At 41.0% G+C, this 17,918-nt stretch overlaps 1 protein-coding gene across 2 annotated transcripts in view; it reads right to left on the bottom strand.

The window, feature by feature from the left end:
• Positions 1–17,918, bottom strand: part of kiaa0825 (KIAA0825 ortholog) — a 608,024-nt gene that overhangs the window by 447,625 nt on the left and 142,481 nt on the right. For both annotated transcript variants that reach the window (XM_041185961.1, XM_041185962.1), the window contains 2 exons: positions 6,839–7,009; positions 2,267–2,358 (listed from right to left, as the gene is read on the bottom strand). In XM_041185961.1, coding sequence (XP_041041895.1) covers positions 2,267–2,358; positions 6,839–7,009 — 263 coding nt within the window. The remainder of the gene's footprint in view (positions 1–2,266; positions 2,359–6,838; positions 7,010–17,918) is intronic.

The raw sequence follows: 17,918 nt of genomic DNA, 5'->3' as shown, positions 1-17,918 counted from the left end.
TGATCATTCCAAAACAATACCTTCAATTCCATCAAATTCATCCAATTACAGTCCCATTTGCAGGCAAGTGAAGGAATGGAGGTGAGATAAAACCTTGCTCAATATTTCAAAATACATTTTTGATCAGTTTTTTTAAAACTTTGATAACAGGATTAAAGAATGGAACAATTGAGATCTGGCACTGATTGCAAACATGGATTGTTTCAAAGTATGAAACTCGCCATACTGGCAAGTAAAAATTATGCCATGACAAATATTGCACAATCGGTGAAAATTTCTGAGCCAAACATAGCAGCATAAACTCCATGGACTCGAGTAAGACCAGCAGTGACCAATATTGTTCTGGACATCATTATAAAATGAAATAATGAGTAGAATCAAAGAGGACATACTATGGCACTCTAAATAAAACTGCAGTCATTATTTACTTTACAATACAATTGAGATTAATTCACTTCTACAAAAATACTGCTGATGAATTCTGTGGGTGAGCTATCAAGCAATGATACAAACATATGAACAAATGCAAGGTGAGAATGACTGCCATTGACATCAAGGTAACATTTGACCGAGCGTGGCATCAAAGAGTCCTAGCAAAACTGGAGTCAATGGGAATCAGGGGGAAATCTCTCCGCTGTTTGGAGTCATATCTAGCACAAAGGAGATGGTTGTGGTTGTTAGAAGTCAGTCATCTCAGTTCCAGGACATCACTGCAGGAGTTCCTCAGGGTAGTGTCCTCAGCCCAACTGTCTTCAACTGCTTCATCAATGACCTTTTCTCCATCATAAGATCAGAAATGGGAATGTTCGCTGATGATTGCACAATGTTCAACACCATTTGTGACTCCTCAGAAACTGGAGCAGTCCATATCCAAATGCAACAAGATCTGGACAATATCCAAGCTTGGGCTGACAAGCGGCAAGTAACATTCGTGCCACTCAAGTGCCTGGCAATGGCCATCTCAACAAGAGAGAATCCAACCATCACCCCTTGACAGACAATGGCATTATCATCACTGAATCCCCCACTATCAACATCCTGAGGGCTATCATTGACCAGAAACTGAACTGGACTAGCCTTTCAAATGCTGTGGCTACAAAATCAGGTCAGAGGTTAGGAATCCTATGGCACGTAACTCACTTCCTGACTGCCCAAAGCCTGTCCACCATCTGCAAGGCACAAATCAGAAGTGTGATGGAATTCTTTCCACTTGCCTGGATGAGTGCAGCTCCAAAAACACACAAGAAGTTTGGCATCATTCAGGGCAAAGCAGCCCGCTTGATTGGCACCCCATCCACAAACATTCATTCCCTCCAACATCAATGCAAAGTGGCGCAATGTGTACCATTTACAAGATGCACTGCAGAAACTCATCCAGGCTCCTTAGACAGCACCTTCCAAACCCAAGGCCACTACCATCTAGAAGGACAAGGGCAACAGACACATGGGAACACCACCGCTTGGAAGTTACCCTCCAAGTCATTCACCATCCTGATTTGAAAATATATCGCCGTTCTTTCACAATTATGAAGTCAAAATCCTGGAACTGTCTCCCTAAAAACACTGTGGGTGTACCTACACAACATGGACTGCAACGTTTCAAGAAAGCAGCTAACCACCACCTTCTCAATGGCCATTAGGGAAGGGCAAAAATGCTGGCTTAGCCATCAATGCCCACATCCCATGATTGAATATAAAAAACATACAAATTAGAAGCAAGAGTAGCCCATTCAGCACCTCGAGCCTGCTCCATCATTCAATAAGATCATGGCTTATCTGATTGTAGCCTCAACTCCACTTTCCTTTCTACCTCTTATAACCTTTGACTCCCTTGTTAATCGTGAATCTATCTAACCCAGCCTTAAAAATACTCAGTGACCCTGCCTCCACCACTCTCTTGGGAAGACAGTTCCACAGACCCACAGCCCTCAAACAGAAAAAGAAAATCACTGCCATCTTAAATGGGAGGTCTCTTATTTTTAAACTGTGTCCCCTAGTTCTAGTCTCTCCCACAAAGGAAACATCGTTTCAACATCTACCCTGTCAAGGCCCCTCAGTATCTTATATGTTTCAGGGTGGATGCCATAAAATGATGGCATTTATTAAAGAACGCACTTTCTGGCATCATTCTTTTAAAACTATCTTCTGCTAAAATTGAGACTGAAAACTGCTGGTGGCCTCCAGACTGGAAATATCAAGGTTTTAAGAATAAATTATTCTTGTAATCATTGGCATCACAGAAAAGTTAACACAAAGCTTAGATTACCTCGGTCACAAGTAGTAACTGCTCAGCTTGGATATGAGCTTTGTTCACCTCTGATGGCACATCAGTATTTGCTGGGGTCTTCTTTAACACTCCTAGCAGAGAAAATACCATTGTACTTGTGTAAATATTGCCATACTGCAGTACATGGATCTCATGCAATCTTGATAAACTACACTCAGATTGTTATGACTACAGCAGACGTTAATTGCTGAACAAACCAAATCCTTGGGGGAAACTTGTCTTACAGGCTATACCCTTATTTTTTTATTCTGAAAACAAGAAGAAAATATACTGAACTCAGCAGCAAGAGGTCCAGTGACACTTTTGGGATTTTAAAAATTAGATGGAAAAGTTTTAATAACAAGAAGAAAAGAAAATTTAAGGACAAGATTACAGTTACACATTTAGAATTAGTCTTCCAAAACATTCTCCCAAAAGACCCTCTATTTGGTCAGGCCCAGAAGTAAACACCTTCCAGGCAACACTCCTTTATAGATGTTTAACTATAAAAGTCCCCCAAGGCAAATTGCTGCAGCTATAATAAAGGCATGCTACTCTTAAACTTCCTTCCACTCTGCTGTAGAAATCCAAGACTTCAGAACAAGACTGCTTTTTCTAGCCCAAGACTTTTCTGGCTTGACTGGATGGCTGATTCAAAATGCATCTTCTCCCAGCCTGGATCTGTTTCCAGGACATCTTCCTCACATACCCAACAGCCAACAGCTAACTGCCCACTAGCCAACCAACCCCTAAACTCTCCACAATACCTTTTCCTCCTTTCATCTCAGGTTCCATTGTTCTCACACCTCTTTGAAACTCCTTCCAAATACAAAATGTTTCATGTTTCTATTTTGTATCTACTTTTGGGTCAATAAAAATGTAATATATCTTCTTCTGTTTACCCATGGAACTCCTATAAGATGCAAAAATTTTTCTTGGCACCTCTGACTTCCCTTTAATATTCAAACAAACTCAACTTATCTAAAAGTGCAAATGTTAGATCCAAACTATTTACTTGTACCTCAAACCTACCACAGGATGTCTCATTACAAATGCATACTTAACGCCTCTCTCCTTTCATGTTTTAAACCTCCCAGAGAATGTCTCTCGTAAATTTCCCACAGCTTAATCAAATCATTTACACACAGACACACAGGGCAGAATTTTGCCCTTGATGGGCGGGCGGGTAGCCAATCGCCGCCGCCGAAACGGGCCACCAATCGCTGCCGCCGAAACGGGCCCCGCTGCCATTTTGAGTGGGTGGGGCAGTTAAGGCCTGCCCAGCGGGCCACCCGAAGGGAAGCGCTGTGCGCTTCCTGTGCAGGCAGGGGGGGACGACAACTCCCCAACTGCCAGAGTGCACTCTTTCATGCATGTACACAAAAGAGCGCACATCTCCCTGAGACTAAGTGTTGCCTCAGGGACAGCGCTGACAGTTTTTGAAAGATGAAAAATAAAAAAGCCATTAACATGTCCCCCTCATGTGACAATGTCACACGAGATGGGACATGTTAATAAATATCACAGAAACTTTAATAAAGTTTTTTTAAAACAAACATGAAACCTCATCCCACCGGTGGATGAGGTTTCATGTTTTTTTCAGAAGCCCACCAGGGCTCCTGGCCTGCCCACCAATCTTAAGGTTGGACAGGCAGGGCCTTTAATTGATTTAACTACCCTATCAATGGCCTCAATTGGCCATTGACAGGTCGGCGAGAGGACAGCTGATCACGCTCTCCCCCCGCCTTCCTGAATACTTCAATGGGGTGGGATGACACCGGGGGTTCCCCCCGTGTCATTTTCGCGTCGGCGAGCAGGCCCCGCCCCCAGCTCACTGATGGAAAAATTCTACCTACAGTCTTCTTCACAGAATAACACAATATTACCCAAAATTTTTTTTGGAAACATCCAACCTCACAATAAACACAAATATTATTTCTGTTTCAGTCAAGTAAAAAGAGTATTCTGCTTTTGATTTGAAAAATTATCTAATAGCTTTAAAGACTTTCCATTCTAAACAGTGGGATTAAGTTTCTGTCTTGGACAACGACTGGTGCAAAATTGCAGTCAAAATTGTGCTGGTTTTCTGAATTGCCACTTTTGCTCAAGCTTCTTGCTCAAATATATTTTCATATTACAACCTGAAATCCACATTGAACCATCACAATTAGGCAGTGTTTTAGAGTTTAATTTTATTTTGCATTAAAAATATTTCTTGATATATTTAAGTGGTTACCTGGTACAATTTTATTAATACAGCTGAAAATGAGTTTAGCAGAAAAAAATAAGCATTCATAATCAGAGTATCCATTCTGTCACCTCTGTGTAACTTGATTTTAAATAAGTGAAAGCAACTGTAAAAACTGTACAGAATCATTTTCTAGTTAAATTGGTATACAATAGTTAGTTTCTTAGCAAATTGAATATTTTACAATTATACATGCTTTTGGTGAGACGACATCTGGAATTGTGTGTACAGTTTTGTCGGTCTCCATATTTAAAGAAGAATACCCTTGCATTGGAGACAGTACAGCCAGACAGTTTACTAGATTGATTCCAGGAATGAGAGGGTTGACCTATAATGAGAGGCTGAGTAAATTGGCCCGTATTCTCTGAAGTTTAGAAAAATGTTAGGCAATCTCATTGAAACATATAAGGTTCTGAAGGGGCTTAAATCAGGTAGATGCTGAGAGATTGTTTCAGCTGGTCAGGAATCTAAAATATGGGGCACAATCTCAGGATAAGGAGCAGAACGTTTAGAACTGAGATGAGGAGAAATTATTTCACTCAAGGATTGTGAACCTTTGAAATTCTCTATCTGAAAGGGTTTTGGATGCACTACCATTGAATATATTTAAGGCTAGCGTAAACAGGTGTTTGGTCTGTCAGGAAATCAAGGGATATGGGGAGCAGACAGGAAAGTGGAGTTGAAGCCTGAGATCAGTCATGATCTTACTGAATGGAGGACCAGGCTCGATGGGTCATATGGTCTACTCCTGCTCCTATTTTTTGTATTTCATGTATTCTTATGATTTTAATAGTAAGAACTTTTATAGGGTGCCTATTGGCATCCTTGCACCTAACAAAAAAGCTTAATATTAGGAGCCTCCCTGAAGGCCTGCAAAAGGGGCACAATTGGCAGAAACTTGCAATGATGACTAAATCAATCTGAGGGCGTGACCAGTTTTGTGGGCGGAGCTGGCTTCCAGCACAATGTTCTTTAAATCAGCACTGAAACTTGATTTGCTTTGTACATTCTTGCGCTTGAAATTCCTTGATCTTTTGCAGTGGATTATGTGATGTGTTGTGAATTACACTGGAGCAGTCAGCAACCTAGCAAAAACTCTACCTCAATATTAAATACTGAAGCTGCAACATTGAAGCTTCCTGATGTATCTGACAGCAGAATCTAAAAAGAAATGTCCATTCCCATTAAAAGAAATAACAGCATATTTGGATAAGGTTATAATATTTAATATGCAATAATATTTCTAAAAATTTAACATGAAATATCAATTAAGTAATATTTTATAGGCTCCAACAGTTAGAAAATAAGAAGGGAAAGTCATTTCAACTTTGTATGATAGTGTTAAACATTATGGATAGGCTATTTATTGTGCATCCTGCTCAAATTTCCTTTCCTTTGAAGTTTGGGGCAAGGGCCACATCTCATCCTTTCAAGAGAGCTAAGGAAGGGTGGTCAAGGAGTTTTTCGGAAAAAACGAGGGAAATGTATGCCTATGCAACAATTACAATAAATTTTAGTCATTGTTCAACTTTATTACAGGTAAAACCAATGGTGAACAGCCGTACAATGGCTTGGAGTTTGACTACATGTTCACTCACAGTGCTACATTATATTGCTATTGTTATTATTACATTACATTGGCGGTATCTTCAGCTTTTAATATAACATGACAGATCTTTTAATAAATGTTAGAGCTTATCAAGGTTCTCCTAACTGGTACTGCAGGTAAATGTTGCCAATTTTAAAATGCATTTTTCAATTCACAAAGCCTGAGGTAAGAAATGTCCATTTTTTTTAAAGACAGTGTTAGGCCCTTTCAGCACTTTTAATACATAATAGATGGTTTAAAATATTTGATGCACTTAAAAATATACACAAAACATTTGAAAATCTGTAATTTAGATACAAATCTGAATAGTTGGCAAGTATGCTTATGTATGCAATAATAACATTCTGTACATCTGAGTATTTTAGTTTTCAAAATTACGCAATAAGACTGTCCCAGATTTCTTCCAACAGTCCTGTCACAACCACTGATTTTAAAATTACTTTTTGGGGGTGATCAGTACAATTAAAAAATTTTATTATACTGCTGCAGAGCACAGTGACACAACATATTTGAGCACTACTCCCATTTATTCCCGAAGGTGGAATCAGATTAGGTCACACACTCATGCTTTGAGATATCATGCTGCACAGGCCAGGGAAAATAGGGGGGAAGCAAAGGAAAACATATTCCCACAAAATATAAAAAGGATGTTATCATTCTTTGGAAATAAGGAAAACAAATAATTTTAAATCTATTAGATATGGGTAAGCTTTACCTCGAACATTCCTGCCATGCTGTGTGGAAAAGTTTCCCAAAAAGACCTCCGAAGCTAGTTCCTTCATTCGCTTTTCCAAGTGAAGGAGAGTTTTCATCAGGTGGGAAAGGCACCTAAGCTGATGCGCAGTGAGACATAAGTTCCTTACCTCCTTAGTCTGTTCCTGTGAAACTGATCAAACAAAGCAAAGTAACGAAAATGTAAATTGGTAAATCACTACACTTAATAAGAATAAAAACAACCTGAAAGTTACTGTTAGCAATGTTATGGTGTGAACATTCAGCACAGCTTAACACATATTTTAGCAGCAACATTAACAAAGGTTTCACGATTTAAGCTTGTTACAATAGCAAAAAGAGTAATGTATTGCCTCTTCCTTCTCCCCTCCACATCCCCATCCCAAACATCAATGAATATTTGAAAATATAAGTGGGTATAGGAAAAGTGCAGGGAATTGGAATTGGAGTAGATAGCACTTCTTAGTTCTTAGAGATAGCACTGACAGGACAGAATGAATGGCCTTCCTTTGTGCTGCAGTTTCTTTAAGATTACTGATTGTTAATGGAAAAGGAAGCATAGTGGTTATGTTACTAGACCGGTAATCCTGAGGCACATAGAAATACTCCAGAGTCATAGTTTCAAATCTCACCAAGGTAGCTGGGGAATTTAAATTGAATTAACTAAACCCTGGAATTAAGAACTGGATTTTATGATTCTCCCTTTCGGCAGGTGGGCAGGCCAGCCCATCACCTTCCTGCCCAGCCACGACCTGGTCCCATAATATGGTAGGTGGGTGTGCACCGAATTCGGTAGCCTACCTGCCATTACTAAATATATTTTAATAACCAAGCCAACTGACCCAAATATTATGCTGCTCACGCCATGATAGGGTTGGCGTGGATAGGCAGGCGGGAGTGAGAAGGCCGTTTTAAAATAACTTTGTGGAAAAGGCGGGGGGAGGGGCACCATTCAGGGGATGCCCTGTGTGCATTGGGGGCATCCTCCCCTTTTGTTCCTCCCTCGTCTGGCCTCCAAATCCTGACCCCACCCTCCTTGCTCCCTCCCCACCAGGCTCCCATAACCCTCCCTATCCAAAACCCAGGACTAACCTGGGTTCGGACACCATTGCTGCCTTAATCTCAAGGCCTACTTGCAGCCCCAGCGGCATCCACCACTCAGTTCTGGCACTGTTGGAATTGTTAGAGCTGCTAGCCAATCTGATTGGTCAGCAGCTCTCAAGGGTGGAACTTCCTCCCACCAAGGGGCAGAAGTCCCACTCTCTGCTCGTTTAGCTCACCAGCAGCGCATTATTGCTGTGGGGTGTTTTTTTTTTTAAGTTGATTCACTGGCATCTGAATTTTGCAAGGGGGCGGGGGGGAAGCAATACACACACTCTACCCCACCTCCCCAACACTGAAATTCAGCCCTAAAAGTTAGTCTCAGTAATGGTAACCATGAGATTATCAGATCATTGTAAAATTCCATCTGGGTCACCAATACCTTTTAGGGAACGAAATCTGCCATCCATACTCAGTTTGGTCTACATGTGACTCCAGACCCACAGAAACGTGGCTGATTTTTAACTGCCCTTTGAAATGACAGAGTAAGTTACTCAATTGCATCAAGCTAGTATCACAGAATTTCAATGGTGCAGAAGGAGGCTATGCAGCTCATCATGTCTGCACTGGCTTTCCAAATGAGCAGCATGACCTAGTGCCAATACCCTACCTTTTCCCCATACCCCTGCACATTAGATGATTATTTGAATAGAAACAATGTCCACTTGAATGCTTCAATTGAACCTGCCTCCATCACACTTGCAGGCAGTGCATTCCAAACCCGAACCACTCGTTGTGTGAAAAAAGGTTTTTCTCACATCACATTTGCTTCTTTTGCAAATCACTTTAAATCTGTGCCCTCTCGTTCTTGATCCTTTCATGAGCGGGAACAGCTTCTTCCTATCTACTTGTCCAGCCCCCTCAAGATTTTGGACATCTCTTTCAAATCTCCTCTCAGCCGCCTTCTTTCCAAGGAGAACAGTCCCAACCTCTCCAACATATCTTCGTAACTGAAGTTTCTCACCCGTGGAACTATTCTTGTAAACCTCTGCTGCACTCTCTCTGTGTTCACATCGTTCCTATTATGTGGCACCCAGAAGTGTACACAATACTCCAGCTGAGGTCTAACGAGCGTCTTATATAAATTCAGCACAACCTCCTTGCTCTTGAACTCCAAGCCCCTATTAATAAAGTCCAGAATGCTATATGCTTTAACTGCTCCCTCTGCCTGTCCTGCCACCTTCAACGATCTATGCACATATACACCCAGGTCTTTCTGCTCCTGCACCCCCTTCAAAATTTCACCCCTTATTTTATATTGTCTGTCCATTTTCTTCCTGCCAAAGTGCATCACGTCACACTTCTCCACAGTGAACTTCATCTGTCACCTATCTGCCCACTCCACCAACCTGTTTATGTTCTTTTGAAGTTCTACAATGTCCTCCTCACAGTTTACAGCACCCCCAAGCTTCGTATCATCCGCAAACTTTGAAATTGTTCCCTGCACACCAAGATCTAGGTCACTAATACATATCAGGAAAAGCAAGAGTCCCAATACAAACCTCTGGGGAACTCCACTACAAACCTTCCTCCACTCTGAAAAATATCCATTGACCATTACTCTCTTGCTTCCCATTTTTCAGCCAATTTTGTATCCACTTTGCTGCTGTCCCTTATATTCCATGAGCAATAGCTTATCTCACAGGTCGGTTGTGTGGAACTGTATCAAATGCCTCTTGAAAGTCCGTGTACACCACATCAACGGCATTACTCTCATCGACCTTTTCTGTACCGCTTCAAAAAACTCCAGCAAGTTAGTTAAACATGGGGTAGAGTCTTACCTATGGCAGGCAGACTGGGCGGGAGCGAATGTAGGCAGGCACGCAGCTGATCGTCGCCTGCGATCGGCTGCACACTGCCATTTTACGCAGGTGGGCCCATTAAGGCCCGCCCAGAATAAAGTGCTACCATGAAAGAGCGCAGCAATCTCCCTAAGGCATGGAGCTGCCTCAGAGAGATTAAGTGGATAATAAAAGTTTTTTAAAAATAAAGTAAAAAATTATTTAAACATGTCCCCTCATATGACAGTGTCACATGAGCTGGGACATGTTTGTGAAGTTCATAAAAATTTATTAATTTTATAAAACCTTCAGGAAACCTCATCCCATCCGTGGAAGCCACTTGGGCTCTTCGCCTGTCCACCAACCTTAAGGTTGGACGGGCTGCTTTGTTAATAAAGTTAATTGCTTTCTTAATGGCCTTAATAGGCCGTTGACAGTTCAGCCGGCGTGTGCCCACTGAACGCAATATCTTAATGACGCGCGACGACTTTGGGACACACGCCCAACATCATCTCACGTGATTTTACGTGTCAGCATTTAGGGCCCGCCTCTGCACGCCAACAACGATATTCTGCCCATGATTTCCCCTTTAGAAATCCATGCTGGCTAACTTTTCCTAATTTCCCTCCTTGGAAACACTTTTTCTAAACTCGATGGTCAGGAGAATGGGGTCAGAGACCTGTGCTATGACCTTGAGTGAGACCTTTAACTTTAAAAAAGTACAAACTCCCAGTTATTAACTGAAAAAAATTGTGCCACAAGATGTCATGTTTCAAACAAATACTTTCACTGCACAGAAGTTAAACAAATCAAGTACTTATAATTTAACACCATATTTTGTAAACCCTTATTATTTAAGGCTGAAAATCTCAACAGGGCACTCCCTGTTCCATTTTATTTTTCACCCGCGAGTTCCTCTATAAATTACAGGATCTTGAGGATTCCTTCACTTCTTCTGAGTCCAAACCAGAGTGTCCCACAGCTTTTAGGAATTCACTTTGACTTCCTTAGTCCGGCACTTAGACTTCCAGAACTCTCTTTCCATGCAAGGATTCCACTGCTGATCTTTTCCCCCAGGCTTCCCAGGCAGATCAGATAATGTTAATTCTCCATGCACTTGGACTTTTCATTCCAAGCACGGGCCCCAAACACAATTCCTGCTTAGTGACTCCAGATCAGAAACATCCCTGATTCCTACTGCCCCTATGCTCCTTGTTCTGGATGCTGGCAGATTCCCAACTGTCTACTCCTAACATTTCAAGTCAACCATGCCAGCAGCTTTCTCTCTCAGCCTTCCAAGCTGACTCTGCTTTTTTCCTGTGAGCAAACGCACACAGGTAAATTAAAACAAAGGAGCCTCCTTAATCCCCACAACCTATCTCCATAACATGTGGAATGCTTTGGGATATTCCAAACTAAAACGTAAACTGAATGTCCTTTATCTTCAAAACAACCCGTTGATTCTGTGACCCACATGACTAATTTATATTTCCAATAGAGTTAACAGCTCTCTTTCCAGACTTGCTGGTTCCAACCTCATTTACAAAGGCACTTTTAGTTTCCCGGATCTGGGAACTACATGAAAAATTTAAATCTCCTATTGAAATAAATGTAGACCTCCTGACCCTACCAAGAGCCCAAAGATGGGTCATCCATTGCTTAAATTTTTTCACTTCTAACTCTGACATTATTAAATAAACACAGGTTACCCTTTGGGTTGAAATTATCCCAGGTCTGTTTACCTGTTTTTCAACCAAGTGTTTCTATTTATCTACATTTAAGTTTTAATTTCTGAAGTAAACATATGAATAAATTGTGAAATCAGATATTCGCAACACCTGGTAAAAAATATCTATATTCATTTATGTCATCCTGTAATTTCTCAGGCTTCCCTTGGGGGAACAGGGTTAGCCCTGTATCTGTAACAGATTCAGGCCCATCATTGTCAAATAAATAGAACCATAGAAAAGTTATGGTGCACAAAGAGGCCATTCAGCCCATCATATCTACGCCAGTCAAAAAAAATAAAAAAAAATAAACTAGGTGTTCATTTTTAAACCCACTTTTCTGCACTTGGTCTGTAGACTTGCAGGTTACAGCACTTCAGGTGCAGATCCAGGTCCCTCTTAAATGAGTTGAGTGTTTCAGTCTCAACCACCAATTTAGACAATGAATTCCTGATGTCCACCACCTTCTGTGTGAAGGTTTACATCATATCTCCTCTAATCCTTCTTCCAATCACCTTAAACCTATGCCCCCTGGTAATTGACTCCTTAGCTCGGGAAACAGGTTGCTCCTGTTTACCCTATCTAGCCCCCTCATAATTTTGTACACCTCAATTAGGTCACACCCCTCAGCCTCCTCTGTTCTAAGGAAAACAACTCTAGCCTATCCAAACTTTCCTTAGAGCTGCAACTTTCCAGCCCTGGCAACATTCTTGTAATTCTCCTCTGTATTCTCTCCAGAGCAATTATGTCATTCTTGTAATGTGGTGACCAGAACTGTACACAAAATTCCAGCTGTGCCTAACCAGCGTTTTATACAGTTCTATCATTACATCCCTGCTTTTGTATTCAAAGCCATGTCCAATAAAGGAAAGCATTCCATAACCTTTCTTTACCAACTTATCCACCTGTCCTGCCACCTTCAGGGACTTGTGGACATGCTCTCCAAGGTCTCTCACTTCCTCAACCCCTCAATATTCTCCTGTTTACTGAGTATTCCCTTGCTTTGTTTGCCCTCCCCAAATGCATTACCTCACACTTTTCTAGATTGAATTCTATTTGCCACTTTTCTGCACACTCAACCAAACCATTAATATCATTCTGGAGACAACCATTTTCCTCTTCACTATCAACTACACAGCCAGTTTGTGTGTTAGCTGCAAATTTCCCAATCGTGTATCCCACATTTAAGTCCAAATCATTAATATATACAAAAAACAGCAAGGGCCCCAACACTGAGCCCTGTGGAACACCACTGGAAACTGCTTTCCATTCGCAAAAACATCCATCGACCATTTCACTTTGTGTCCTGTCACTGAACCAATTTTGGATCCAACTTACCACCTTCCCCTGTGCCCCATGGGATCTCACTTTTCTGACCGGTCTGCCATGTGGGACTTCGCCAAATGCCTTACTAAAATTCATGTAGACAATATCCACTACACTACCCTCATCAATCCTCATTATTTTCTCAAAAAATTTGATTAAGTTAGTAAGACACAATCTTCCCATGACAAAACCTTGCTATGCCTGATTAATCCCTGCCTTTCTAAGTGACAGTTTATCCTGTATCTCAGAACTGATTCCAATAATTTGCCCACCACCAAAGTCAGGCTGACTGGCTTATATCTTTCCGGCCTATCCCTCGCATTCTTTTTAAATATTGGTGCAATGCTTGCAGACTTACAATCCTCTTGTACCGAGCCTGTGTCTAGTGAGGATTGGAAAATGATCCTCAGAGCATCCGCTAATTCCTTCCTAGCTTCTTTTAACAACCTGGGTACAATCCATCCAGCCCAGGTGATTCATCCACCTTCAAGGATGCCAGTCCCTCCAGTGCTTCCACTCTCATTGTGCTTATTTTATCTAATATCTGACACCACTCCTCCTTAATTAGGATGTCTGTATCATCCCTCTCCTTAGTGAAGACAGAGACAAACTCATTGAGAACCCTGCCCACATCTGCAGCATAAACGCACGTTACCAAGTTACATCTCTGATAGGCCCTAACATTTCCTTAGAGGAGGAGCATTTCCAGCCTCCTGCCTCTTGTCAATCTTTTGAGTGTACCACCACATCAATCTTAGAACCTCACTGTGGCACTTTAGAGAAGACCCTGAAACCAGTGGTTAGAACTGCAAATGTAGCTGTACACAAATTTCCAATAACACCCCTCGCCATTTTGCCAGCACTAAGCCCCACAGAGGCAAGTCTATGCCAGGGATCCCTCAAGCCATTTAACCCAAGACAAGTAGCAGCCCTACTGTCTTCAAGAGGCAGAGCATATTTCAGGTCCTAATACCTATCCAGCAGCAAGGCAGGCATTGGAAATATATGAACCTATGAATTAGGAGCAGAAATAGGCCACTCGGCCCTTCACATCTGCTCCACTGTTCAATGAGATCATGGCTGATCTGGTTGTAATCTTTACTCCACATTCCCACAAATGGACTGCCTGCTCTGCTGTTCAATGAGATCATGGCTGATCCGGTTGTAACCTCAACTTCACATTCCCACAAATGGGCCCAATTGTCTAAATTTACTAAAAAATACAATCTGAAGAGACAAAACAAAGAAAGAATTAATACAATTTCTTTATTGCAATTAACAGTTTGATTTTACATTGATTTAAGTATCTGAAAACCAATATAAACCATATGTCATTATGTAGAATTAAAAAGTGAACATACATACAACTATGTGCATAATTTTTAAACTTAACCAACAGTCTATTGTGTTGTAAAGTTTTATTTAAATAATTTATTTACTGATATTACTGAGAAAATATGGGAAGAGTCCTCAATGACTATTACCTGTCACAAAGCCATCAGATGTTGTTTGAACATTTCCCTTTTGATGATCTTAAGTTGGATCTATAAAAGTACATTTGGTAAAATCTGCCAGGTTAGGGAATAGGACAGGCGAATTCTTGACAATAGTTGAAATGCAGGTGTCCAGATAGAATAGAGTAAAAATCTATTGGAAAGGGCACATCCTAGCTTAAGTACTGAGATGAATCCTCCCAGGTACTCTGTGACTTATAGTTTGAGGGGCCAGCAGGTGGTCACCTACATTGAATGGCAATGGTAGGCAATGTTCCAATATAAGCATGCCTCAAACACCCAACTGCCAAAGAGACTGCAAAATGCAGTGGACAATAGCCAAGCAAGGATGGGTATTGGGGCCGCCTTCTCGGAAGATCAAGATGCAGAATCAGTTTGGGTGGGGTAGGAAATAGCAAGGAAAATAAGACACTAGTGAGAGAAGTTTATAGGCCCCTTAACAGTACCAACACTGTAGGGCAGATTATACATCAAGAAACAAGGGGGGGCTTTTAAGTACCATCAGCAATTTTAATCTTTATATAGATTGAACAAATCAAATTGGCAAAGGTAAACTTGAGGATGAGTTCATACAGTGTATTTGAGAGTTTCTTAGAACAATATATTCTGAAACCAGTGAAAAGGTTATTTTAGACCTGGCAAAGTCTAATGAGATAAGATAAATGATCTCATAGTAAAGGATCCTATTAGTGAGAGTAATTGTAACATGATCGAATTTCACATTCAGCTTAGTATGAGAAACTTGAATCTGAAACTACTGTCTTAAACCTAAATAATGACAATTACAAAGTTCTGAAGACAGAGTTGGCTACAGTGGACTGGGAAAGTAGGATAAAAGGTAAGACAGTGGATACGCAGGCATTTAAGGAGATACTTCATAACTCTCAACAAAGGTATATTCCATTGAGAAAGACCCTGTGAGAAGAATGCACTATCCATGGCTAACTAAAGAAGTTAAGGATGGTATCAAATGGAAAGAAAAGGCATACAATGCTGTGTGGTGCCCCTGAAGATTAGGGGTAGAATTTTTAGCTTGTCGGGCGGGCTTGGCAGGGGTGGCTTGGAGGCTGACCACCGCCCGTGATCGTGACTGGACTGCAATTTCACGCTGGCGGGCCAATTAAGGCCTGCCCAGCGTGAAACAGGAGCAGCTGCCTATGTGGGGGCAGGGGCCTCTGTGAGGCACAGAGCTGCCTCAGAAAGATGAAGAGTTTTAAAAAAATTAGAAATAAAGATTTAAAAAATGATTTAAAAAAACATGTCCCCTCGTGTGGCTGTCATGTTATGAATGAAATTTGAAAAATTTTACTTTATTTTTATTTGTTGTTGGAAACCTTATCCTGCCTGTGGATGAGGTTTCCAAAAAAATGCAAAGGCTGCTTGGCCATTTCACCTGCCCACCAACCATAAGGTTGGACGGGCAGCGAAAAATTTAAGTTAATTAATACTTTAATGGCCTTAACTGGCCTTCAAATTGTCGGAGGCCCACTGCCGATTCCCACACGCACCGGCTGACCGAACCATCGCGCGACTGCATGTTGATGTCGGGACGCTCGTCCGCGTCATCACGCATCATTTCACAGTCGAGCAGGTCTGGCGCACACTGGCCCAGTGAAGTGAAAATGCTGCCCTTGGAAAATTGTAGAACCAGCAAAGGTTGATGAAAAAAAATGGAGGAATTGGAATATGAGAGTACACTAGAAAGAAACATAAAAACAACCATAAGGAATTATACAAGTAGATAAAAAGCAGTAGAGTAGCTAAAGCAAACATTGGTCCATTGGAGGATGAGACTGGGTAATTAACAAAGGGAAACAAGAAGATGGCAGAGACTTTAAACAAGTATCAGTCTTCATGGTAGAAGACACAAAAAGCATCCCAAGAATAATACGAAATCAAGGCACAAAAATGGAGGAGGAACATAAAACAATCACTGGAGAAAAAGTACCAGCAAAATTAATGAAATCAACAGCTGACAAGTCCTATGTACCTGATCACCTGCATCCAAGGGTCTTAAATGAAGTGGTTACAGGGATTGTGGATGGACATGGTTATAATCTTCCACAATTCCCTAGATTCTGCAGATTGGAAAACCACAAACGTAACACCTTTATTCAAGGCAGGAGAGAGACAGAAAGCAGGAAATTATAGGCCAGTTAGTCTAACATATGCATTGGAAAAATGCTAGAATCCATTAAGGAAGTAGTAGTAGGCGCATAGAAAATCACATTAAAACCAGGTTGGCGTTGTCTGATTGAAAGTGAAATCATGCTTGACAATTTTAAGAGTTCTTTGAGGATGTAACAAGCAGTGTGGATAAAGGAGAAGCATTAGATGTAGTGCATTTTGATTTACAAAAGACATTCGAAAAGGTGCCACATAAAAGGTTACTACACAAGATGGTGTTGGCGATAATTTCCTAGCATGGATAAAGGATTGGCTATCAAACAGGGAACTGTTTGATAGCCTTGGGATAAATGGGTAACTTTCAGGTTGGCAAACTGTAACAGTGGGGTGCCACAGGGTTCAATGTTGGGGTCTCAACTATTTACAGTCTATATTAATGACTTCGATAAAGGGACAGCATATGTTTGTACCCAAATTTACTGATAATACAAAGGTAGATAGGAAAACCAGTTGTGAGGAAGACACAAAAGAGTTTGCAAATAGATTATACATAGATTAATTGAATGGGAAAAAATTGGCAGATGGATTATGTGAGAAAATGTGAGGTTGTCTACTTCGATAGGAAAACTAGAAAAGCAGAGGATTACTTAAATGGAGAAACAGCAGGATGCTGTAGTTAAATGGGATCTGGGTGCTCCCATATGAATTACACAATGTTCATATGCAGGTACAGCAAATAATTAGAAAGGCAAATGGAATGTTGCCCTTTATTGCAAAGGGGATAGAATATAAATATAGATAAGTCTTATTACAGCTGTGCAGGACATTGGTGATACCACAACTTGAATAATGTGCACAGTTTTGGTCTCCTTATTTAATGGGGGGATGTACTTACATTGGAAGCAGTTCATAGAAGGTTCACTAGGTTGATTATTGGGATAAAGGGATCGTCTCATCAGGAAAGGTTGAGCAGTTTTGGGCCTATTCTCATTGGGGTCTAGAAGAATGAGCGGTGATCATATTAAAACATAAGATTCTTCGGGAGTTTGGCAGGGTAGATGCTAACAGGATGTTTACCCTCTGGGGAAAATCTAGAGCAAGGGCACATTTTCAAAATAATGCTTCTTCCATGTAAGACAGAGATGAGGAGGGATTTTGTCTCACAGAAGGTCATTAATCTTTGGAATTCTTTTTCCTATCAAGCAGTGGAGGCTGGGTCATTGAATATACTACAGGCTGAGTTTGACAGATTCTTGATCTGCAAGGGAGTCAAAGGTGGCGAACAGAAAAATGGAGTTAAGGAAACAATCAAATCAGCCATGATCTTATTGAATGGCAGAGAAGGCTCAAGGGGCCAAATAGCCTATTCCAGTTTCTATTTCTAATGTTTTAAAGATTCCCACCCTGCTCAATTCATGTCAGAGGGGTACTTAAAATAGTTTTTAAAACACTTACCTTTGCAATGGTCATCCAGGCAACAATTGCAG

This window comes from Carcharodon carcharias, chromosome 4, assembly GCF_017639515.1.
Source record: "Carcharodon carcharias isolate sCarCar2 chromosome 4, sCarCar2.pri, whole genome shotgun sequence".
NCBI classification, from domain to species: domain Eukaryota; kingdom Metazoa; phylum Chordata; class Chondrichthyes; order Lamniformes; family Lamnidae; genus Carcharodon; species Carcharodon carcharias.
The sequence above is the reverse complement of the archived record's forward strand: the minus strand, read 5'-3'. Positions and strand labels throughout refer to the sequence as shown.